General features: G+C 46.3%; 1 protein-coding gene across 2 annotated transcripts in view; it reads right to left on the minus strand.

Annotated features, from left to right (window-relative positions):
• Nucleotides 1–25,651, minus strand: part of GAK (cyclin G associated kinase) — a 414,917-nt gene that overhangs the window by 77,660 nt on the left and 311,606 nt on the right. For both annotated transcript variants that reach the window (XM_075352640.1, XM_075352641.1), the window contains exons 16-17: nucleotides 17,402–17,596; nucleotides 14,326–14,443 (exon numbers count right to left, since the gene is read on the minus strand). In XM_075352640.1, coding sequence (XP_075208755.1) covers nucleotides 14,326–14,443; nucleotides 17,402–17,596 — 313 coding nt within the window. The remainder of the gene's footprint in view (nucleotides 1–14,325; nucleotides 14,444–17,401; nucleotides 17,597–25,651) is intronic.

Here is a 25,651-nt window from a genome sequence, read left to right on the forward strand (position 1 = left end):
TCAGCCTCCCCCAGCATCAGCCTCTCTCCTTCCAGCCTCCCCCAGCATCAGACTCCCCCAGCATCAGCCTCTCTCATCCCAGCCACCCCCAGCATCAGCCTCCCCCAGCAGCCTCCCCCTCCCAGCCTTCCCCAGGATCAGCCTCTCTCCTCCCAGCCTCCTCCAGCACGCCGTGCTCCTCTGCCAACACTCACAGATCCGATCGCATACACTCACACACACACACACCCACCCGATCGCATACCCTCACACCCACCCGATCGCATACACTCACACCCACCCGATCGCATACACTCACACACACCCGATCGCATACACTCACACACACCCGATCGCATACACTCACACACACTCGATCGCATACACTCACACACACACTGACTATATTGCACATATGCGCTCACACTCACAACATCCGGAGATACCACATGCTTCTGGCCATGTGATCCTCCGGCAGGTCCTGGAAGCTCACAGCGCAGTATCGCGGCTGAGAAGCAAGCGATATCTCCGGATGCTGTGAGTGTGTGGATGCGATGTGTGTGTGAGAGTGAGTGTGATCTGATGTGTGTGTGTGTGTATGTGTGTGTCTGTTATGTGTGTGCATGTGGATGTTCCGCCGCTGCAGGACCTTGATGCGCTGGTAACTATGCTACCATGGTTACCAGCACATCACGTCCCCCACTCGCACGGGAGCCCACACCAGCATACGGCGGCAAACCCCAGCAATGCGAGGGTTTGTGTCGGCTGGGTTGGCGGCGTACGCTGATGTGGGCTCCCGGGGGTACAGTACTCACCTGGGAGTCGTGTCTCCGTGTCAGTTCGGGGGATGCATGAAGGGGGCGGGGCCAGAGCGAGCGTGCATTGCGTGAGGGGGGCGGGGCGTGGCAGAGTTGCCAATACGTGCAGGGTGCCGGGGCGAGAGGCCAATCCGTGGTGGGGGCGGAGCCTGTGCGAGCGGCCGGCCAATCCGTGTGGAGGGGGAGCCAGGGCGAGCGACCAATCCGTGCGGGGGGGCGGGGCCATGGCGAGGCCAGCGGCCAATCCGCTTTGTGTCACCGTAAGGACACAATTTTGGATGGAGCAAGACAGACAGACAGACAGAATAAGGCAATTTATATATATATATATATATATATATATATATATATATATATATATATATATACATACATACATACATACATATACACATACACACATACACACACACACACAGTACAGACCAAAAGTTTGGAGACACCTCATTCAGAGACTTTTCTTTATTTTCATGACTGAAAATTGTAGATTCACATTGAAGGCATCAAAACTATGAATTAACACATGTGGAATAAAATGCTTAACGACAAGTGTGATACAACTGATAATAATGTCTTATATTCTAGGTTCTTCAAAGTAGCAACCTTTTGCTTTGATTACTGCTTTGCACACTCTTGGCATTCTCTTGATAAGCTTCAAGAGGTAGTCACCAGAAATGGTTTTCACTTCACAGGTGTGCCCTGTCAGGTTTAATAAGTGGGATTTCTTGCCTTATAAATGGGGTTGGGACCATCAGTTGTGTTGTGCAGAAGTCTGGTGGATACACAGCTGATAGTCCTACTGAATAGACTGTTAGAATTTGTATTAAGGCAATAAAAAAGCAGCTAAAGAAAAACAAGTGGCCATCATTACTTTAAGAAATGAAGGTCAGTCAGACCGAAAAATTGGGAAAACTTTGAAAGTGTCAGTGGCAAAAACCATCAAACGCTACAAAGAAACTGGCTCACATGAGGACCGCCCCAGGAAAGGAAGACCAAGAATCATTTTCTAACAGTCTATTCAGTAGGACACACAGGCGGGGGGGACACACAGGTGGGGGGGGGGACACACAGGTGGGGGGGGGACACACAGGTGGGGGGGGACACACAGGCGGGGGGGACACACAGGCGGGGGGGACACACAGGCGGGGGGGGACACACAGGCGGGGGGGGACACACAGGCGGGGGGGGACACACAGGCGGGGGGGGACACACAGGCGGGGGGGGACACACAGGCGGGGGGGACACACAGGCGGGGGGGGACACACAGGCGGGGGGGACACACAGGCGGGGGGGGACACACAGGCGGGGGGGACACACAAGCGGGGGGGACACACAGGCGGGGGGGACACACAAACGGGGGGGGGACACACAGGCGGGGGGGACACACAGGCAGGGGGGGCACACAGGCGTCCTCACAGATCAAGGCCCTGCCTTTGAAGCGGAAATCTTCAAGAAGTTCTGCAGCTTGTACGGCTGCAGGAAGATACGCACTACACCCTACCATGCCCAAAATGAGCAAGGCTCCAGTTGAAAAGTCACGGCATCGATGTTTATTTAGAGATACTCCTGTATCATCCTCTCCAGCCGTTGACTAGGTGTCAGACTTCTTGTCTCTTGTGGCCTTGCATTGGATGGTCTAAAAAAATTATGAAACGATTCCATAAAATTGCTGTTACCAACACCAGATACGGTGTTGCTGGTACGGTTTGACTGATAATGATGAGACAGTCCCATGCTTGGCAAGTTACAACTGGGAGATTCAGTCCGTGCACCACTGGTGTTTGGTGGAAAAGCCGAGCTAAGATTGCATAACAGCTTCTGCTGATACTCCTGCAAGGACTTGGTCCGCATGGATGCGCAAGACACATGAGCACCTTCTTGCTGCACTACCTACAACATGACCCTCGGATTATCTGAATTAGAAGTAATGAGGACTACTGGGTTGCCACACTATTAGATCACCGGTACAAATCCAAATTTGGCGAAATAATTCCAGCCACAGAAAGGGACGCACGTATCCATGAGTATCAGCAGAAGCTGTTAAGCAATCTTAGCTCGGCTTTTCCAGCAAACACCAGTGGTGCACGGACTGAATCTCCCAGTTGTAACTTGCCAAGCATGGGACTGTCTCGTCATTATCAGTCAAACCGTATCTGGTGCTGGTAACAGCAATTTTCTGGAATAGTTTCATAATTTTTTCAGACCATCCAAATGCAAGGCCACAAGAGACAAGAAGTCTGACACATAGTCACAGGTGGCAGACGGGGGGGAGAGGCGGCAGACGGGGGGGGGGGGGGGGGAGGCGGCAGACGGGGGGGGGGAAAGAGGCGGCAGACGGGGGGGGGGAAGAGGCGGCAGACGGGGGGGGGAAAGAGGCGGCAGACGGGGGGGGGAAAGAGGCGGCAGACGGGGGGGGGAAAGAGGCGGCAGACGGGGGGGGGAAAGAGGCGGCAGACGGGGGGGGAAAGAGGCGGCAGACGGGGGGGAAAGAGGCGGCAGACGGGGGGGGAAAGAGGCGGCAGACGGGGGGGGAAAGAGGCGGCAGACGGGGGGGGGAAAGAGGCGGCAGACGGGGGGGGGGGGAAGAGGCGGCAGACGGGGGGGAAAGAGGCGGCAGACGGGGGGGGGAAAGAGGCGGCAGACGGGGGGGGGGGAAAGAGGCGGCAGACGGGGGGGGGAAAGAGGCGGCACACGGGGGGGAAAGAGGCGGCACACGGGGGGGAAAGAGGCGGCACACGGGGGGGAAAGAGGCGGCACACGGGGGGGAAAGAGGCGGCACACGGGGGGGAAAGAGGCGGCACACGGGGGGGAAAGAGGCGGCACACGGGGGGGAAAGAGGCGGCACACGGGGGGCAAAGAGGCGGCACACGGGGGGCAAAGAGGCGGCACACGGGGGGCAAAGAGGCGGCACACGGGGGGCAAAGAGGCGGCACACGGGGGGCAAAGAGGCGGCACACGGGGGGCAAAGAGGCGGCACACGGGGGGCAAAGAGGCGGCACACGGGGGGCAAAGAGGCGGCACACGGGGGGCAAAGAGGCGGCACACGGGGGGGAAAGAGGCGGCAGACGGGGGGAAAGAGGCGGCAGACGGGGGGAAAGAGGCGGCAGACGGGGGGGAAAGAGGCGGCAGACGGGGGGGAAAGAGGCGGCAGACGGGGGGGGAAAGAGGCGGCAGACGGGGGGGGGAAAGAGGCGGCAGACGGGGGGGGGGAAAGAGGCGGCAGACGGGGGGGGGAAAGAGGCGGCAGACGGGGGGGGAAAGAGGCGGCAGACGGGGGGGGGAAGAGGCGGCAGACGGGGGGGAAAGAGGCGGCAGACGGGGGGGAAAGAGGCAGCAGACGGGGGGGAAAGAGGCGGCAGACGGGGGGGAAAGAGGCGGCAGACGGGGGGGAAAGAGGCAGCAGACGGGGGGGAAAGAGGCAGCAGACGGGGGGGAAAGAGGCGGCAGACGGGGGGGAAAGAGGCGGCAGACGGGGGGGAAAGAGGCGGCAGACGGGGGGGAAAGAGGCGGCAGACGGGGGGGAAAGAGGCGGCAGACGGGGGGGAAAGAGGCAGCAGACGGGGGGGAAAGAGGCAGCAGACGGGGGGGAAAGAGGCGGCAGACGGGGGGGAAAGAGGCGGCAGACGGGGGGGAAAGAGGCGGCAGACGGGGGGGAAAGAGGCGGCAGACGGGGGGGGAAGAGGCGGCAGACGGGGGGGAAAGAGGCGGCAGACGGGGGGGAAAGAGGCGGCAGACGGGGGGGAAAGAGGCGGCAGACGGGGGGGAAAGAGGCGGCAGACGGGGGGGAAAGAGGCGGCAGACGGGGGGGAAAGAGGCGGCAGACGGGGGGGGAAAGAGGCGGCAGACGGGGGGGAAAGAGGCGGCAGACGGGGGGGGAAAGAGGCGGCAGATGGGGGGGAAAGAGGCGGCAGACGGGGGGAAAGAGGCGGCAGACAGGGGGGAAAGAGACAGATGGGGAAAAATGAGACCTGGAACGAGACATACCTGGAACTAGACAGACAGGGAAAGAGACAAACAGACTGATACAGACAGACAAACTCGGAGACAGAGACAGTTACTATCCCGGGCAACACCTGTGTACTACAGCTAGTATAAGTATGGATTCGGTATGGCCAGTCCTCCCTCCTCTTTTCCCTCTTCAGTACCTCCAATCGGATCCTAGCATGTTTTTTCTTACATATAAGTTCCCGAAACAATGTGTCAACTTTGGTAAAGAAGTCCATATGTATCCACACTGGAGAATTATGTATAAGTTATAACAATTGCGGCATCAGTACCATTTTAATTAAGTTAGTTCTGCCAATATTTGATAAGGAGAGTTGGAACAAGGTACTGACCTTTACTCTAAATTGCACCACCAGAAGATCAAGATTAAGAGCCTGAAATTCATTTGGGTTTGGGCTAAGGCTATGTGCACATGTTGCGTTTTTTTCAGTGCAGAAAAAAACGCACCCTCTGGCAGAGGGAACAATTGTAAACAATGCGTTTTGGAAAAAAACGCATCAAAAATGCATGAGTTTTTCATGCGTTCTCTTCAGGTGAGTTTTTGACCACATGATCCAGTGACACGGCGTCTAGTACACAGTGCCAGCCTTCCTGCAGAGATGTGAATGTTGTCCACGGGAGAACGCAGCTGCCCATGCCCACGATTTGCGTCAATGGATGTCAAACACATTATATATATATATATATATATATATATAACGTCCCACCCCCCTGCATATGCTAAGCTGGCGCCCTTTAGTGCCTTTCATGTGGCACTAAAGGGTGCGTACCCTTGTATTTAGCCCAAAAAAAAAAATAATTAACATAAATGACGTGGGGTCCCCCCTATTTTTGATAGCCAGTTAAGAGTAAAGCAGACAGCTGTAGCCTGCAAACCACAGCTGACAACTTCATCTTGTCTGGTGATCAATTTGGCGAACTCCCCAAGCTGTTTTTTTTTTTTAATTTATAAATAAATAAAAAAAACAAAAACGTGGGGTCCCCCAAAATTAGATCACCAGCCAAGGTGAAGCTGACAGCTGGGGTCTGGTATTCTCAGGATGGGAAGAGCCATGGTTATTGGACTCTTCGCAGCCTAAAAATAGCAGGTCGCTGCCACCCCATAAGTGCCGTATCCATTAGATGCGCTAATCATGGCGCTTCGCCCCAACTCATCCCGTTGCCCTGGTTCGGTGGCAAACGGGGTAATATATGGGGTTGATACCAGATGTGTAATATCACCTGGCATCAAGCCCAACAATTAGTGATGTCATGGTGTCTATCAGATACCCGACATAACTAATTGACAGTAATAGCAAAAAAAATTGACAAACAAAAAAAAAATGTATTTGAAAAAACACTCCCCAAAATATTCCCTCTTTCACCAATTTATTGAAAACGAAAACAAAATTGGGTCCCTGTAATCCATTTTTGACGTCCCACGACTCTGGACCTTCTACAATATGGGGGGCACGCTCAGGGAACAAGTCCCCCATTTTCTAGGGGTGCAGACCCTCCATTTGAGGAGAGTGGGTGCAAAGAATCTGCACCCACTCTCCCCGGGTCACAGCTGCAGACTGCGAGCAGCAGCCAGAGTCTCTGAAGGCAGGAGGTTGAGCTGTCAGCTGCTCTGCACGTGTGACCGGCGTGCAGTATGAAGGAGGAGGGGGCCGTGGGGGATCAGCGCTGAGACAGGTATGGGGTTTACCGGGGGACACCGGGGGAAATAAGGGGTGACCTGGCAGGGCCTGGGGAGCATTTTTCTGTCGCATGTGTTATGGCACATGCGACAAACAGAGGAATAGGGTACGGCCGGTGCGCTGCTGTGCGCGCGGCCATCTTGGATTTTCGGGAGGGGGTTGGGGGTCGGGGCGGGCACTTTGGCGACACCGGCTTTCCTGAACTTTGCCAGGAAGTGAGGTCAACAGGAAACCTCTTGACCTCACTTCCAGGTAAAAATGCCTGCGTTCTGTATGCTGATAAAGCATGCGGACCGCAACAAAAATGCAGCGAACTCCGGTGTAGCTGCGTTCTGACCCACATCATTGATTTCAATGGGTGAAGAACGCAGCTACAATGCACAAAAGAAGTGACATGCTGCTTTTTTATCCGCACCGATTTTTGGCATCCGAAACGCAGCGTGTGCATTGATTTTTCAGCTTTCTCATAGACTTTGCTGGGGAAGCAGGACGCATGCAATTTAGCACTGAAACGCTGCGGTTCTAATCGTAGCGTTTCCGCGGAAAAAAACTCAACGTGTGCACATAGCCTAACAGTTATTCCCAAATATTTAAACTCTCGGACTATAGGGACTGGGATCTGTAGGTCAGAAAATCCCACTGAGCGAAGATCTACCGGCATCAGTGCCGACTTGGACCAATTAATCCTAAAACCAGACCTCCACCCAAATTCCCAAATGAGGTCCATCGCCGGCAAGATTGAGGAGATCACCCTGTCAAGATATAAAAGCAAATCATCTGCATATAAAGATATTTTCTGTTCTATGGCCCTACATTTAAATGCCACAACCTCCCTAGACATCCGTATGCGGACCGCCAATGGCTCAATCGCAGTAGTGAACATGGGGGAGAGTGGGCACCCCTGTATAGTTCCTCTTTTCAGTGAAAAAAACTACCAGAGATCTTCACCCTGACGCTCAGCATTGGTGAGTTATACAGCAGTTTCACCCAATTTATAAATCATTCCTAAATCCCATTTTCCCAAGGACTGCCCACAAGAATCTCAACTCTAGGCTGTCAAACGCCTTAGCGGCATCCAAAGACGAAATTGCCCTCTCCCACGGATTCTCAGAGCTAAGTTGCAGCCCTAAATACAATCTCCTAAAATTAAAAGCTTGGAATGAAACCGGTCTGATCATTATTCAAAAAAGATGAGACAACTCGGGACATTCTGTTGGCGACTAACTTGGGTAATAATTTAACGTCCGTTGATAAAAGGGAGATCAAGCGGTATAATTCTGGGGTGTCGGCGGTTTTCCCTGGTCTTCAGAATTAGGGCTATTAAGGCTTCTTTCTTAGTACGAGCAAGGTTTATCACATCGGTGGGAGATACAAGTGCACCATTTCATTCGTGGTGTATGTGGGTCTCCTGCCCGTGTGGATTGCTCTACGTAGGTGAGACCATGATAGCGGTCCGAGCGAGGATTAGTAAGCACAAAAGTACCATCAGGACGGGGTTGACGGAGTTGGCCATACCGGGTCACTTCAGAGATAGGGGCCACTCAGTTAATCAGTTGCATTTTCACGTACTTGATAGTGCTTCTTGTTCTAGAAGAGGAGGTGATCAGGTAAAATCCTTAAAAATGAAAGAATTGCGCTGGATTTTTTAATTAGAAAGTTTATCTCCAAAGGGTTTGAACACTGATTATACAAGGGAGTGTGCCGTCTACACTGAAGGTCCTGACAGGACATCTGTGTATGTTGCTGTTTGGGTTTTTTTTGTATTTAAGTTTCTTTACTATTTTTCACTGTGGTTTTAGTGGAATTTCTTTGTCTCCCCAGTTTACTTTATGAGACTGTCTCCCTCCTCTCTTTCCCCATATTTATATTGCTATATCCCTATATAATTAAAATGCATATTTTTTTCATATGTAAATTTATGTGACGCTTGATTGTTTAATGTGATTGGGCATTCAGTATGCTGCATGTATATATTTTGAGAGGTGTGCAGGTCATTACATTTTTCATTTTTTTATATCTAATATGTATGCAGTTTGTTAAATATTACTCTGCTTCACTAATGTCATAAGTAGCACAGTGTGTCCTCTAAAACATGGCGGATGGAGGAGCATGCGGAGCTAGAGAGGATTTTACCTTCAGAAAACATGGAATATGGACATACCTATGAGGTCTGGATGATCTATGAGGGTGCCGATGCCTGCGCATTGGAGCCCTCCTACTATTCATCCGCGTGGCAGATGTGCACCTTCTGTATGTTTGGAGCGATGACCCATGAGGACACGGGCGCCTGCGCACTTGAACTGCGCTATGATTGGCTATTTGGAGGTCATATTACACATCATCCTATGAACTTTGAGCTTCGTATCTCCATGACGACGGTAGTATGGAGACGAGCGGCGATTTACATATATGAAAGCGGTGTTTTGCTGTATTTTATGATCATGTGAGTGTATTTTAATGCATTATATATGCAACCTTTTTGGGATGTGATCTATGTTATGTATGTATGGATTATTGTGGGGATGTGCTAGTTATGTATTCAAGGGGTGACATTGTTTTAATTGGTAGATTGGCGACTTGTGCATGTATAAAAAACAGGCAATAGACATTCTGTGTTCTGTTTGACAAAACCATCCGGTCGAAACGTTCCTGCTGTTATCACACATGATGGAATAAATCAGGACTTATTTCGCACAATGGGATGCTGTCATCCTTGGTTTATGGTATGTTTGCATCAAGTGATCCCTTGATACTGGACGTGCGTCCCTGACTTGCTGAATTGTGGTTTATACATAGGCAGTTTTTCTGACCAAAGGGGCTGTGGACTTTGCTTTTTTTATTTACAAAATGTAAAAAAGTCTTGATTTACTAAGACATTAAAGGTTTGTACAAGTTGCAATAGGTGGCGAAATCCCAGTTATTAACAGAAGTTACAATGAGAAACCTGGTAATCAGATAATCATAGAATTGATTATGGTAATAGAGAATAAGTACAGTGCCTTGAAATAGTTTTCCTATTCAGTGAACTATTCCTTATTTTTCTCGTTACACCCCCAACAAAAAATGCATTTTATTGGGGAAAAATATGTGATACACCAACACAAAGTAGGAAGTAATTGTGAAGTGCGAAAGAAATTATACATGACTTTCTAAATAATTTAAAAATATAAATCTGAATATTGTAATAGTCATTTGTGTTCAGCCCTCCCGAGTCAATACTTTTTGTCACCACCTTTCTCTCGAATTACTACTGCAAGTCTTCTGGGGTATGTCTCTACCAGATTTGCAGATCTAGAGGCTCGCTCTAGCTCTGATTGGATGGAGAACGTCTGTGATCACCAATTTTCAAGTCTTGTTATTCATTCTCAGTGGGATTTAGGTCTGCACTGTGACTGGGCCATTAACAATTATGAATATGCTTTGATCTAAGCCATTCCATTATAGCTCTGGCTGTATGTTTAGGGACGTTGTCCTGCTGGAAGGTGAACCTATGCCCCAATTTCAAGTCTGTAGCAGCCCTTAACAGGTTTTCCTCTATGATTGCCATATTTAGCGCCATCCATCATCCAAATAGCTGTGTCCCTGTCCCTGCTGAAGAAAAGCATCCCCCATGATGCTGCCATGTTTGACTGTGATGTGCGGTAATATACAAATTATAATATACAAAAGGGAATACAAATTAATTACAATGTTTGATTCTGTCCACACAGGACTAAATCTGTCAGGAGGATTTATGACTTACTACATAATCTGAGGTGTCTGCTCTAGAGATGGTGAGGGCCCCAGAACTCTGATCCTACAGGGATATTGGGATAATAAAACTTTCACACAACTAAATCAAAGCTAATTAAGGATTCACTCTCTAAGCTCAATGTTTATTTAAATGTCCATCTATTATACCATGCCTCTGCTTTGTTTGTGTATATATTTGTGTTTCTTCATTTGTAATACCATTCCTGATGAAGAGATCTGAGAAGTCTCAAAAGCTTGCTCTATCATCATTTATTTTATTTTTGTTAGCCATTAAAAAGGTATCAGAACTGCAAGATTATAATTTTGTTTCTCTCACTGAGAGCAATCATTTGAGTGTAGGGAGTGGTGGTGTTTTGAGGGTGATGAACAGTGTTAGTTTTCTGCCACACAGTGTTTTGCATTTAGGCCAAAAAGTTCTGGTCTCATCTGATCAGTACACCTTTTTAAACATGCTAGTGTGCTGCCCCTGCAGCAGATCGAACCGCTCGGATCCAGGGTGGTGATTACTCATGGCTCTAGGGTCTCCGGACCCGGGGGCTAGGGGCCACACTTTTACAGGGGATTTTGTATAGTTTGTGACGCCACCTGTGGTGTACGGTAATTGGGAGTACCGCTGTTGCCGTTGGGAGTACCCGTGGTGATTGAGTGGGGCAGCTAGATGACGTTGCCCTCCACAAGTAGGCCCCGGGACTCTGGATGGTGATGCGGGGACACAGTGCAGGGGTCAGTCAGGTACTCACTCAGCAATAAAGCAGACGCTGACAACAGGGTAAACCAAGTCTCTGAATGCCGTTGCCTCTCGAGGGGAGCTCGTCCAGGTCCCGTCCCCTGCAGCACTGCCGGTGGTCCGTAACCTGCCTCCTGGCACAAAAGTTTTAGATTGTCCGTTTTGGCCCGGTAGCTTGGAGCTTTCCGGGCCCCACTCCCAACTATGGCTAAGTGAAAGAGCCTGCTCTCAGGAGCTCACGCTTGGTATTTCAGTCGGACGCTTGCTAGGAAAGCCCTATCCCCCTTGTTGCGCTAGTGCCCCGATCTCTGAGCTTCTGGGAACAGTCCATAAAGGCCCTGTCCTCCGCAGGTTAATTGCTGGGTCGCCTGAAGCTTCTCACCGACCTAGGGTTCGTGTACCCCAACGTGCCTTTGGTCCCGGACCGGTGATAGGACAGTCAGCAGCCTGGTCCTCCTTGACAGGTTCCAGGCACCTAACCTCAATCCCCTGCGACCCCAACACCTCTTGGTCCAGACCACCATCTGCAACCTAGTTTACTTCTCCCCTGGGAGCTCCAACCCCCAGCTTCCTCAGAGCTCCTCACAGCTCGAGGGTTCCTACTCGACTCACTTGACACCTCCCACCTCCCTGCCTGACCCCTAGGTGGGCGGCCCTATTCCTGCTTAAGCAGCACACTGGTGTGCCTGACAGGTGTGGTGCAAAGTGTATCTAGGATTTGTGCATGCTAGTGGAGGCAGTACTGCAGGATGGAGACCCACAACCATGGGGGGTTGAATCCTGCACGGGTAAGGCACATAGTGCAGAATTCTGTGACGACCCAAATAGTCCAGGGCGTCACACTAGCACAGTATCAGACAGGGATGTGGAGTCGGTAAGCCAAACCTTCGACTCAGACGCCTCAATTTCCCTTGCACTGACTCCGACTCCCACATATATTGCTTATATTTAAGTGAAAAATGTATTGAAGTACAATCTGAACATCAGACATTTAATCATTTTTATGATACAATAAATCAAGATATTTAGATAGAACATAAAATATATTTATTGGAATACAACTTTAGAACACAAAAAACTGTAATAAATTGTAAATATGTAATACAATATGTAATATAGATTACATATATATATGTAATCTACATTACATATTGTATTACATATTTACAATTTATTTTTTTATGTTCTAGAGTTTTATTCCAATAAATATTTTTCTATTTCTTTGAGAGCAAGTGAAAAATTTTGCTGAAATCTGGTCAATCTGCTTGCTATAGGAGACGGAGTGAAATCTTTTTCCTTGCGGCAACGCTTTGCCTGCTCCATGTCAACCAAATACTTGTCAAAGTTAAACTCCTCATCTGATGAGGATGAAGATGAAGATATGGCAGCAGTAGCACTGTCAGGCCCCAAGTCCTCTTGGCCTGGCAGTCCTGTAGGCCACTCATCCTAACTGCTACCTCACTCAAAGCTTCTTTTCCTTTAGTAAGCTGTTGATCATCAAGCAGTATACGATGACTTGGGTCCACATAAACTGCTGCCAGAAGAATTTTATTTTCCAATAGCTGTGTCTCTCTTCGTTTCATTGAAGCAGAAATGCCATCTGGGATTAAACCTTTTTGGGACAGGCAAATTAGCAAGTTCTTAAACTCCCTTATGAAAATGCCAGGAGTTAAATCTAGGCTTGTAATTTTTTAGTCACCGTAAATGAGTGATTAAGCAATTCCTTCAATTCAGCCACCTGTGTCCATTGACCTTCATTTAAGGTTACTTGAGGGTTCACCATATCTATAAGAAATGATTTTCGTTCAAGCAATCGCTCAATCATTAAATAAGTGCTGCACCACCGAGTGGCTTGATCAACAATTGCCCCTATCCAAGCATGTCTCTTCAAGATGGAATCAATTTTAGGGGTTCTGGCAACAACCAATTTTCTCACTTTTCCAATCAGATTTCCAGCATGTTCCTCTTGCAGACTCTCTCTTATTGCCAGCTACGTGTGCACAACACAGCACATGTGATGAATATGAAAGTGTTTTGTTCCCAGATATAGCTTTCTGAAAACTGCAAAAGGGACTTCTTATGGCTTGCTTCGAAAACTGCTTTCTTCTTACCTCTCTTCCTTAAAAGACAAAAACTGTGGAGCATACAACGAACCCTGTGGACAGATTCTCCCACCTAAGCTGTGGATCTCTGCAGCTCCTCCAGAGTGACCATGAGCATCTTTTCTGCTTCTCTAATTAGTGCTCTCCTTACTTGGAATGTCAGCTTAGGTGGACGGCCATGTCCTGGTAGGTTTGCAGTTATGCCATGCTCTTTACATTTTTGGATGATGGATTGAACAATGCTCCATGTGATGTACAGGCCTTGGGCTATTATTTTTTATAACCTAACCCTGCTTTACTCTTTCCCACAACTTCATCCCTGACCTGGTGTGTTCCTTGGTTTTCATGATGCTGTTTTTTTTCTCAAACAAACTCTGAGGCCTTCACAGAACAGCTGCAGTTACACTCAATAAATTGTACACAGGGGGACACAATGTATTAAGTGACTTTATGAGGCAATTGGTCAATCAGGATTACATTTAGGGGTATCAGACTATTGAAAGCTAGATAGGCATGAATACTTCTTCAAGGAACTGCAGTACAGATTTTTAAGAGGTCTGCATTTCTCAAGAATTTTAAATGAGAATCTGGAGAAAGGAGCTCCACTATTTGTCATTGTTACCCCTTTGTCCATTGTATTCTCCTGAAACTCATACGAATTGGAATACAGTTTGCTACTTAAGTGGCTAGTAGAGGGTTAACAGTCATTTTGGAGGGTGGCAAAAACTAAAAGCTACAAGGAGGGCCTTAAAAGAAAAAGATTATTCTGACCTTGAAGAGTTCTTTCAATCACCTAGAATGATGCAAGGCAAAAGCTGGACCAATCTCAACTCCAGCAATAGTCCCTGACTGTACCTAATAATTATTTTCTCTGAAGTGCCTGTGTGTGCCAGAGAATAATACACCTGGCTTCAATTATGATGATTGATGCTGCATATAGTTTGGATAGCAAGAATCAGCTCACAGGTTCCCTTTAAGGTTATTCTTAAGTACATATGTTTCTGACAGGTCTTAGAGAGTGCTTAATGGATTCTTCTGCACCGGCAGCAAGACTGGCTGGTCATGTGACTTCAAGTATGCAATATGCACACTGTTGGGACACAATGACTAGACCTGGGCAGCCTCGCTTCAGACACTGAAGAATCCTGACAGCACGCGCCATTCGCACTGAGAGTGCCTACAAGCTTTCAAGCAAAATCTGGACAACCCTCTAAACAAAAATAGTTGGACAGTAGCGATATTAACACATAAGTAATCATTACCTTTGCTTGTAACCTTCCCCCTAATGTAGATCTAGCATGGTATATGACAATTAAAACATCTCCTTGCACCGTCACATCTAAAGGAATTTCAGCTTTGCCATCTTCACTTCTGAAGTCTCTATTAATTAGAATTAATGAGGGAAAAATAAAAAGCTTAGTAGTTACCAAAAGCAAGCTAGCTATATATACGGGCAAAAATGTGTCATCTAACTTTATGTTTTTTAGAAGAGTTCATCTTCACCTTGCTTAAAGAGAATCTGTCACCAGGGTTTGGTAACCTCATCTGAGAGCAGCATAATGACACAGACGCTGATTCCAGCGATGTGTCACTTACTGAGCTGTTTGCTGTCATATTGATAAAATCAATGTTTTCTCTGCTGCAGATCTAGCTGTTATACAGAGCTCATGAATACAGTGGGAAAAAAAAGTATTTAGTCAGCCACCAATTGTGCAAGTTCTCCCACTTAAAAAGATGAGAGGCCTGTAACTGACATCATTGGTAGACCACAACTATGAGACAAAATGAGAAAACAAATCCAGAAAATCACCACGTCTGATTTGGCAAGATTTTTTTGCAAATTATGGTGGAAAATAACTATTTTGTCAATGACAAAAGCTCATCTCAATATTTTGTTATATATCCTTTGTTGGCAATGACAGGTCAAACGATTTCTGTAAGTTTTCTTAAGGTTGGCACACACTGTTGGTGGTATGTTGGCCCATTCCTCCATGCAGATCTCCTCTAGAGCAGTGATGTTTTGGGTCAGTTGCTGGGCAACATGGACTCCCTCCAAAGGTTTTTTATGAGGTTGAGATCTGGAGACTGGCTAGGCCACTCCAGGATCTTCATATGCTTCTTACAAATCCACTCCATTGCCCTGGCGGTGTGCTTGAGATCATTATGCTGAAAAATCCAGCCAAGTTTCATTTTCAATGCCCTTCCTGATGGAAGGAGGTTTGCACTCAAAATCTCACGATACATGGCCCCATTAATTCTTTCCTGTACACGTATCAGTCGTCCTGGTCCCTTTGCAGAGAAACAGCCCCACAGCATAATGTTGCCAACCCCATGCTTCACAGTAGGTATGGTGTTCTTTGGATGCAACTCAGCATTCTGTCTCCTGCAAACATGACTAGTTGTGTTTGTACCAAACAGTTCTACTTTGGTTTCATCAGACCATATGAAATTCTCCCAATACTCTTCTGGATAATCCAAATGCTCTCTAGCAAACGTCAGATGGGCCCAGACATGTACTGGCTTAAGCAGGGGAACACGTCTGGCACTGCAGGATCTGAGTCCCTGGCGGCATAGTGTGTTACTGATGGTAGCCTTTGTTATAGTGGTCCCAGCTCTATGCAGGTCATTGACTAGGTCCCCCTGTGTGGTTCTGCTCAACGTTATTGTGACCATTTTGCCCCATGGGGTGAGATCTTGCGTGGAGCCCCAGATCGCGGGAGACTATCAGTGGTCTTGTAGGTCTTCCATTTTCTTATTATTGCTCCCACAGTTGATTTCATCACACCAAGTTGCTTGTCTATTGCAGATTCAGTCTCCCCAGCCTGGTGCAGGGCTACAGTTTTGTTTCTGGTGTCCTTCGACAGCTCTTTGGTCTTCATCATAGTGGAGTATGGAGTGTGACTGTTTGAGGTTGTGGACAGGTGTCTTTTATACTGATAAGTTCAAACAGGTGCCACTACTACAGGTAATGAGTGGAGGACAGTGGAGCTTCTTGAAGTTACAGATCTGTGAGAGCCATAAATCTTGCATGTTTTTAGATTACTAAATACTTATTTTCCACCATAATTTGCAAAAACAAAAATCTTGCCAAATCAGAAGATGATTTTCTGGATTTGTTTTCTCATTTTGTCTCTCATAGTTATGGTCTACCTATGATGTCAATTACAGGCCTTTCTCATCTTTTTAAGTGTGAGAACTTGCACAATTGGTGGCTGACTAAATACTTTTTTTCCACACTGTATTCTGGACTACCTGCAGCACACCAAGTAGTCCTCTAATGAATCTATTGATTAATCAGGGATTTTATCAAAACTACACTAAGCAGCCTAGTAAGTGATACACTACTGGAATCAGGGTCTCTGTCTCTATATTATACTGGTCTCAGATTAGGTGGGAAAAACTTGGTGACAGATCCCCTTTAACTATTCACATTAACAGTAATTTTCACCAAGTGTGCCCAAACATTTGCTTGCCATTGTCATCTTGAATATACTGTATATTCGCTAGTGTTCCCCATTTGGGGACATACAGTATATCAAAGACGACCATTGCCTTGCTAAAGAAACTGAATTTAAAAGGTGCTGGACCAAAACACTTTCGCATCTATGTGGAATCCTCAAATGGAAGGTGGAGGAGCGCAAGGTCTCTAACATCCATCAGCTCTGTGATGTCATCATGAAAGAGTGGAAGACTATTCCAGTGACAACCTGTGAATGGAGGCCACACAAAATATTCACACCTTGGGCACAATTTGGCCATTTTCACCTAGGGGTGAACACACTTTTGTTGCCAGCAGTTTAGCCAATAATGGCTGTGTATTAAGTTATTTAGGGGGCATACCAAATTTACACTTGTTATACAAGCTCTACACTGACTACTTGACATTGTATAAAAAGTGTCACATCTTTAGTGTTGTCCCTTGAAAAGATATATTTACAAATATGTGAGGGGTGTACTCACTTCTGTGATAAACTATATATATCAGGATTGGGGACATATACAGCAGAATGAGGGACATATATACCAGGATGGGGGCTATATACACCTGCAAGTGGCCCAGTATAGGTAACAATAGTACAGAATTGGGGGACATTACACCCATAACGGTGCATAATGACCACATTTTTTACTTAAAAATTTCTTTGCTTATTTTCCTCCTCTAAAACTTAGGTAGGCCTTATGTGTCTTACAATGCAAAAAATACCTTCTATATTTTTTAGTTTTTTTTTTAACTATAAATTTTTATTAAAGTTTAGTAATAACAGACATGGGCGCATTACAAATGCATCCAAATAGTACATTAAAAAAACAAAAGTATGATTAATGTAATATACATACCTCATTTTATCATATTCTTGAGATGTAGTTGCTACTCTTTCATCACCAACGTACACTTCACAAAAAGGCCGACAGCCATTGCGCAGTTTGCTGAACAGTGGTACTGGAGTCATATTTATGGCCTTGATTAGAATTGGCTTGCTATGTGGAATTATTGGCTCCTCTGCCATCATATCACACATGTACTCAATATATCTGGAATAAAAAGAAATAACAGCAAGTTAGAGGACTTTACTATGAAATGTGTGATTCTAAACATTCAAAGTTTAGCAAAAAGCAACAGCTTAAAAGGTCAAGTCTAGAATTTATTTTTCACTTGTTTCATAAAGGAGAAAGTTATACAGGTTATCCTCTACCCTGATTTTTTTTATTTTATTTTTTCAATAAATCTTGCTATCAGGTGCCTCTAATACATCTATAATCTTTTCTGAATAATATTTACTATTTACAATGCAAAGATTTTATTAGTTTTTATGGCTGGAAGTAGACTTGTCCATAGAGTTAGACCTATAGCTTTACATTGTGTAGTACAAAGGGGAAAAATAAAAAAGCTCACCACACTTGTACATCAATGCAAAGCTAAGGCAATGCTTCCAATGGGGGGGGGGGGGGGGAGAGTGTCATACCCTGCAGTAAGAAACAACCAAAATATTGATGTTTGAAAGAAAAAAAGTCGACACAACCATTGGCAAAAAAATAAAATAAAATAATAAAAAGATTATATATATATATATCATACATACATACATACATACACACACACACACACACACACACACACACACACACACACACACACACACACATACATACACACAATGAAAGCAGGGGTTCCCTTGCTGGTTTCCCACGTTGGCACTGGTACTAACCTGACTTCAAACTGGACTGGCAGCACCTTTACAAATGTGAACAGGTGCGTATCTGTATGTGATGTGAAATATATGAGGAATAAGTTAACAGTCGCACACTGTGAAAAACCAAAATAAATTCTACCTAAAAAATATTAATGGAGGTATTTAGAATATTATAATGGCCATTGTAATACTAGCCTAGCACCCCTTCACGGCACCCTCCTTTGCTGGGTCCTACACTAAATTGCATCTTTTCTGGGTTTTAAAAATCTACAAGATCAGCTGGTGAACACAAAAAAGGCTAATGAAGCTGCCATGAGCTAGAGTGCGAATGCAGCTTCATTAGACTCTTGTGTTCACCAGCTGATCTTGTAGATCCTTTCTCTCTCTCCTTTCTCTCCTTTGCCTCTCTTCTTTCTCTACCTTCTCTTCTTTCTCTACTTTCTCCTCTTTTTCTTCTCTCTCTTTTCTTTCTTCTCTTTCTCTCTCTTTTCTTTCTTCTCTTTCTCTCTCTATCTTCATTCTCTCTCTGTTTCTCAGACCTGGCGATGATCAGCTGATGCGGTCACCTGATGGAATCAACTGACACTATAAGTCGTGCGGTGAGGCCGGCTTTTTACCGCCCGGCCGGCTAAACTATCAGCTGATGCTGTCGGACAGGAGTCTGCACTGAAGTGTGTAGTTTGTTTTTTTGCACTGATGCATCAGCTGATTGTATAAAAGCCATTTATACAATCAGCTGCTGTCATGTGAATCAGGCCCTTGAACCTGACACATCTGATCACTTTGCCTTCCAGAAAACCGATCAGATATTGGATCCGGATTGGACGGCGTGGGACCTTTGACCCAGGATTACTGCGGAGGGGGGTTCTTTATTTCAATAAAGATGGAGTCACTAATTGTGTTGTGTTTTATTTATAATAACAATATTTTTCTGTGTGTTGTGGTTCTTTTTATCGGTACCAGAAATTCATGGTGGCCATGTCTAATATTGGCGTGCCACCATGAATTTCGGGCTTAGGGCCAGTTGATAATATCCAGCTAGCCCTAACCCCATTATTACCCAGCAAGCCACCCGTCACCAGGGCAGCTGGAGAGTTGGATACAGCGCTAGATGATGGCGCTTCTATGAAAGCGCAATGTTCTGGGGCGGCTGCAGACTGCAATTCGCAGTAGAGGGGCCCAGAAAGCTCAGGCCAACCTGTGCTGTGGATTCCAATCCCCAGCTGCCTAGTTGTACCTGGCTGGACACAAAAATATGGTGAAGCCCACGTCATTTGTTTTTTAATTATTTCATGAAATAAGTGAAATAATTAAAAAAACAGGCTTCCCTATATTTTTAGTTCCCAGTCGGGTACAAATAGGCAGCTGGGGGTTGGGGGCAGCCCGTAGCTGCCTGCTGTACCTGGCTAGCATACAAAAATATGGCGAAGCCCAAATAATTTTTTGGGGGGGCAAAAAGTCCTGCATACAGTCCTGGATGGAGGATGCTGAGCCTTGTAGTTCTGCAGCTGCTGTCTGTCTGGAGGAGAGCAGATAGCAGCTGCAGAACTACAAGGCTCAGCATGCTCCATTCACTAGTATATGCAGGAGAGCAGACAGCAGCTGCAGAACTGAAGGCTCAGCATCCTCCATCCAGGACTGTATGCAGAAGGTTTTTGCCCACCAAAAAAATAACGTGGGCTTCGCCATATTTTTGTATGCTAGCCAGGTACAGCAGGCAGCTACGGGCTGCCCCCAACCCCCAGCTGCCTATTTGTACCAGACTCGGAACTAAAAATATAGGGAAGCCCGTTTTTTTTTTAATTATTTCACTTATTTCATGAAATAATTAAAAAACAAATGACGTGGGCTTCGCCATATTTTTCTGTCCAGCCAGGTACAACTAGGCAGCTGGGGATTGGAATCCGCAGCACAGGTTAGCCCGAGGTTTCTGGGCGCCTCTGCTGCGAATTGCAATCCGCAGCCGCCCCAGAAAATGGTGCATTCATAGAAGCGCCATCATCTGGCGCTGTATCCAACTCTTCCAACAGCCCTGGTGACTGTGGCTTGCTGAGTAATAATGGGTTAATACTGGCTATGTTTTACTAGCTAGTATTAAGCCAGAGATTCCTAATGTCAGGCAAGTTTGACCCAGCCATTAAGAATCTTCAATAAGGGGTTAAAAAAAAGACTCCACACAAAGAAAAAATACTTTAATAGAAATAAATACACAGACACATTAGAGACTCCATGTTTATTACTCCCTGTCAGCCCTCCACGATCCGGCTTTTCTATCTTCTTTCTCCTTTAACACATGCAGCTCTACTACATCAGCGCTGCATAGAAATAAGGCGGTGCTATTCCCCGAGCTGCTGCTTGTGAGCTGTGACGTCACCACTGACAAGCGCGTTGCTATAGCAACGGTGATCTCCGTTATAAACCGGCTGTGGCAGCCGGTTTATAACGGAACGGGGAAGCAGACCGGGAACCCGACCGCGTGCCACAGCATGTCCCCAGTACACGGCGATACACAAACGATCACCACGTACTGGATAGATGCTCTCGCAGGTCCTACATGACGCGTCATAGTCATTTGACCAGTCTGTAGGCAATGAGATAACAGACACGTAACTGGTCACGTGGCTATTTTGATGTCACGATAGGTCCTGCATCACTGCTGGCTGTGCTGGTTACCGGGAAGATTCAGCGATCATCAGATGGAATAGCGGCAGGAGACATCGCGGGGAACGGTAAGTGTTATGGCAATGTTTATTAACTGTATGTGTACATTTATAATGTGTTTTTATGTGTTTGTGATTGCCTCCCATTGTTTCCTATTGGTTCGAGTGGTTCGCCGAACTCGAACGAGACCTCCGTTCGGCGAACCGAACTCGAGCCGAACCACGACCGGTTCATCTCTACCCGAGAGTAGTGACGCTCATTGGACTGGAACGTATCAGACCGCCCCACAGGCGAGTAGGTGACAGGTTCCCTTTAAGGCTATGTGCGCACATTTATTTTTTTTTTTAGACGCTGCGTTTTTGTGCGTTTTTTGCTGCTAAAACGCACAAAAACGCACCTGTGGCAAAAACGCAGCGGTAAACCGCATGCGTTTTTACCATGTTTCAGGGCGTTTTTGATCACCACATTTTGCTTCGTTTTTCTAATGCATTGCATGGGTGAAATACGCAGTAAACCGCAGAAAAGAATTGATATGACCATTTTTTTTTTCCAGCTCAAAAACGCAGCTAATAAAAAAAGCTGTGTGCAGACAGCAAAAATTAAAACTCAGACTTTGCTGCGGTAGCAAAGTCATGCAGTTTGGAGCCCAAAAACACACAAAAAAAGCACCCGAAAAAACGCCGCGAAAAACGCACTGTGCACACATAGTGTAAGTGATAGAGTTCAAGCTGCCACAGTCAGGGCTAGTGCCCGAGCTGTTCATGGTAATTTAATACCCCCCCCAATGCAGTGATCAATAGCTGGAAAAGGGAGAGGGCTTCATCTCCCACCAGGATGGCATCCCTTTGATGTAATTGTGGGCTCGTTGCCATGACAACCCAAGATCAAATAGTGAATTTCGTGTCTGCCAGCTCTGGTGCTAGGCGCATGGTCTAAAAGGCATTCTGTAAATGTCACTAACAGTTGTAATGAACTGCAAACCATGTGCCTTTCAATGCAATTTACCAGTGTTCAGAGTACTGAAACTTGAAGTCCCATATACGGACAAAGTATAATGGGGGGAAAAAAATAAAATACATATGTAAAAAAAAAAAAAAAATGAAAAGTACACATTTGGTATCGCCATTTCCGGAATGACCTCAACTATAAAATTATCATGATTTAACCCGTTAACACTGTAAAATGGGGAAAAAATGTGGCAAAAACAATGCATCATGCCACAAAAAAAAAAAAAAATGAATAAAATGCGATCAAAAAGCCACATGTAAATAAAATGGTATCGCTGTAATCGTACAGATCTAAAGACCAAAGAATAAACTTGCCTTCGGTCTTTCACCATACGATGAACGGTGCAAAAAAACAACAAATACCTAATTCCCGAATTGCTGTTTTATGTTCATTCTGCCCTCCAAAAACTTGAATAGAAAGTGATCAAAAAATGTTGTGCCTGAAAATGATACCAATTAAAATGTCAATTCATCCCGCCAAAAACAAGCCCTCACATGACTTGTCAAAAATACAGAAAAATTATAAGCTCTCAAAAATAGTGATTTTTTTTTTTTTTTTTATTTGTAAGAAAAAAAAATTGTAAGCCTTTTTTAGTGTGTGATAGTAGCCAACAAAATGAAAAAAAAAACTATATAAATCTGGTATCACTGCAAACGCAACAACCAGAAGAATAAAGCAGTATTATCACTTATACTGCATGAGCAATGGAGTAGAAAATAAAAAATCTTGACCAGCTGCTGACTTGTTCATTCTTCTTACCACAGATCGTAGTAAGGCTCGACTGACATTTACCTTTGGCTCTATGCCAAGTGTGAGGTAAATCCTGGGATATTAAGAGGAATGATAATGTCCAGTCATCATTTCTCTCATCACTCCCTGGTGGCACCCCCCTCCCTTGTCCCTTCACACACACCGAGGTCCTTCTCAGATGCCACAACATCTGGAAAGGTGTGAAGTCCCACTTACACATCCAACAGCCATCTCCTATGATATGGAGATTAGTTGTCCTCTCAGGCCTTTACAACAAAGAGAGAGGAAGACCCCCTGGGGGGTTGGGTCCATTCATCAAAGAGAGTGGACAGGGACCTAGCAAAACCAAAAGGAAGCTAGTCACCACAGGAGAGCATACTGCTGGCTCCGTAATATCATACACAGTTATGATATTAACGTGCGTCTCAGCCATACACCCCCTACATCGTTAGAATCGGGACTTCGAGCCGAATCTGTGTATATCCTCGAAGTCTATGTGGCACCCTGGGGCGGCGAGATATAGAGAACTGCTAGTAGGAGTCCGGTAAATGAGTTGTGCTTGGACTCAAAATGCAGAGGGAACCCGGGCGGATCTGATGGCACCAGAACCGTCCCGATCGGACCTCCCAGTCCGGAGTTGCGGGTAATAGCCCCTTCTGGGATATTACTCTGACTCAATGCAGGGGGAGTAGCAGTGCTTCCCTGTGAGGTCACTAAGGTAGGAGGGGACCTGGATTTGCCCAGGTTGATAACCCCAATTCGGCCATTTTCCAGTGTTCTTTCGCCGGGGGTCACGTGTAGGAAACATCTGTGGGAACGATCCTGGAAACCTGGTCTACAGCGCCCCCATGTGGCCAGACGCACAAGGTAACTGATTGAATTGTATACCTGTTTGTAATCCATATCTTGCTTGTAACTGTACTCTGACCTATGTATATTCTGTAGATCCCCTATTGTATATATTGTAGTTTCTAGTGTGGCTTAGGCCGATTTAATTATATAATTAATCTTGGGCTGTTCTGTTATCTCGATCTTGAACCCCACGCCTGCGTGTTCGGCTAATAGTTACCGTAAATCGGTTGGTGGCAGCGAGTGTGTGCCAAGGATCATTGTGGTGCGGCCAGTGAGAGGCGAGGAGGTTCTTATATATTCCGTCCGCGGAGGTCGGAGGAATATATACCCTGCTCTCAGCGGGGACCCTTCAATTATCGGCACAGGAGAATAGCGGCCTCCTTGCTTATTTTCGGGCAATTCCATAATTGGCCTGACTATAAGAGGGGCGCTAGAGAGCGCGTCACGTGCTCTGTCTGTCGGTCGGGAGGTATAAAAGAGGGGTGACCCCCACTTGTTACCCCCCGATCGTGACCTTGGTGGACAGCACGGGGGATTTCTGAGTGACGCCCCCGGTGGTTCGTGACACCAAGCGCTTATACAATGATTATACAATGATTATACAATGGTTTCCACATTTATTTCTGAAATACGTGATTCAGAGAGAATCCCCAATAGAACACTCACTATATTGAGTCAGAGGGAGTAATTTTGGACTCTCTCTTGCCTATAATCCTAAACGGTTTGTCTTTTGAAGGCTATGTGCCCACGCTGCGGAAAATACGCGGAATTTGCCGTGGATTTTTCGTTGGAAATTCCGCGGATTTTTCAAAAATCTGCAGCACAGCTACTTCCCAGCCATTTCTATGGCATTTGGGAACTGCTGTGCCCACGCTGCGTTTTTTTCCGCAGCGGAAATAATGCGTATTTCCCTGCGGAAAAATCAGCAGCATGTCAATTATTCCTGTGGATTTACCTACGGATTTTGCCCATGCAAGTGAATGTCAAAAAACGCAAAATCCGCAACGAAATCCGCACCTATCCAAAGGTGCGGTTTCCGGGGAATGCTGCGGATTTAGCTGCAAAAAAATCCGCGGATACAGAGTCCCGTGGGCACATAGTCGAAAAGCGCATAAAAAAGACGGTTGACTACAGTTTTGTGCACTTCTGAAAAGAAAGACACGCCTGAACATGAACAGAGGTAAGAGAGTCTGGAGTAATTCTGCTGGCTCACTATAGTGAATAGATCCCTTGGGGGCTGTCATCTGAATCACATCATTCAGAGAATGAGATGAAAACCCCTATGTAAGTACTCAGCATAGAGCACAGGATAAATGTGGTCTAAAATTTTATGTAAAAAGTGTTCCCAATAAAAGCTTCAACTCAATCCACAAAAAAAAACAAAAAAAAAAAAACACAAGCCCCCACTTTGGGCAGTTATCTGTCAATGCAAAAATAGGGGGCTTTCACGTTACTGATAACACAAAAGGCTCTGGCAAAGAGCTATGGCTCACATCTGCAAAGAGAAATCCAGCACTTAAACCACATTTAGCGTCCAAGTTTGGCTTTTCAGTAGTGATGACAGCCCGCTTTATTTACAGAGTGCGTGTCGCCAGAAGTAAGAGGTGCGCACAATATACTGGCACTATAATGTATTGGGCACTACAATGGCAGATTAGCAATTTTCACAACGTAACATCTATTGGTGCTTGTTTCTTGAAAAGCCCATGGAGTCAAAATCATCACTATGCCTGTAGATAAATTCCAAAAAGGGGATGTAATTTCCAAAATGGGGTCACTTGAGGGGATTCAGCTTTTCAGGCCCTTAGGGGCTTTGTATATATGGAGTCCAGAAACTATTTTAGGAAAATCTTTGCTCCTTCCCTCGTAAGTCTTAAGGCTACTTTACACGCTGCGATATCGGTACCGATATCGCTAGCGTGCGTTCCCGCCCTCATCTGTTGTACGACACGGGCAAATCGCTGCCCGTGCCGCACAACATCGCCCAGACCTGTCACAGATACTTACCTGCCCGGCGACGTCGCTGTGACCGGCGACCCGCTTCCTTTCTAAGGGGGCGGTTCGTTCAGCGTCACAGCGACGTCACAGTAGCGTCACTGAACCGCCGCCCAATAGCAGCGGAGGG

The sequence above is a fragment of the Anomaloglossus baeobatrachus genome, chromosome 1 (assembly GCF_048569485.1).
Source record: "Anomaloglossus baeobatrachus isolate aAnoBae1 chromosome 1, aAnoBae1.hap1, whole genome shotgun sequence".
Lineage (NCBI taxonomy): Eukaryota > Metazoa > Chordata > Amphibia > Anura > Aromobatidae > Anomaloglossus > Anomaloglossus baeobatrachus.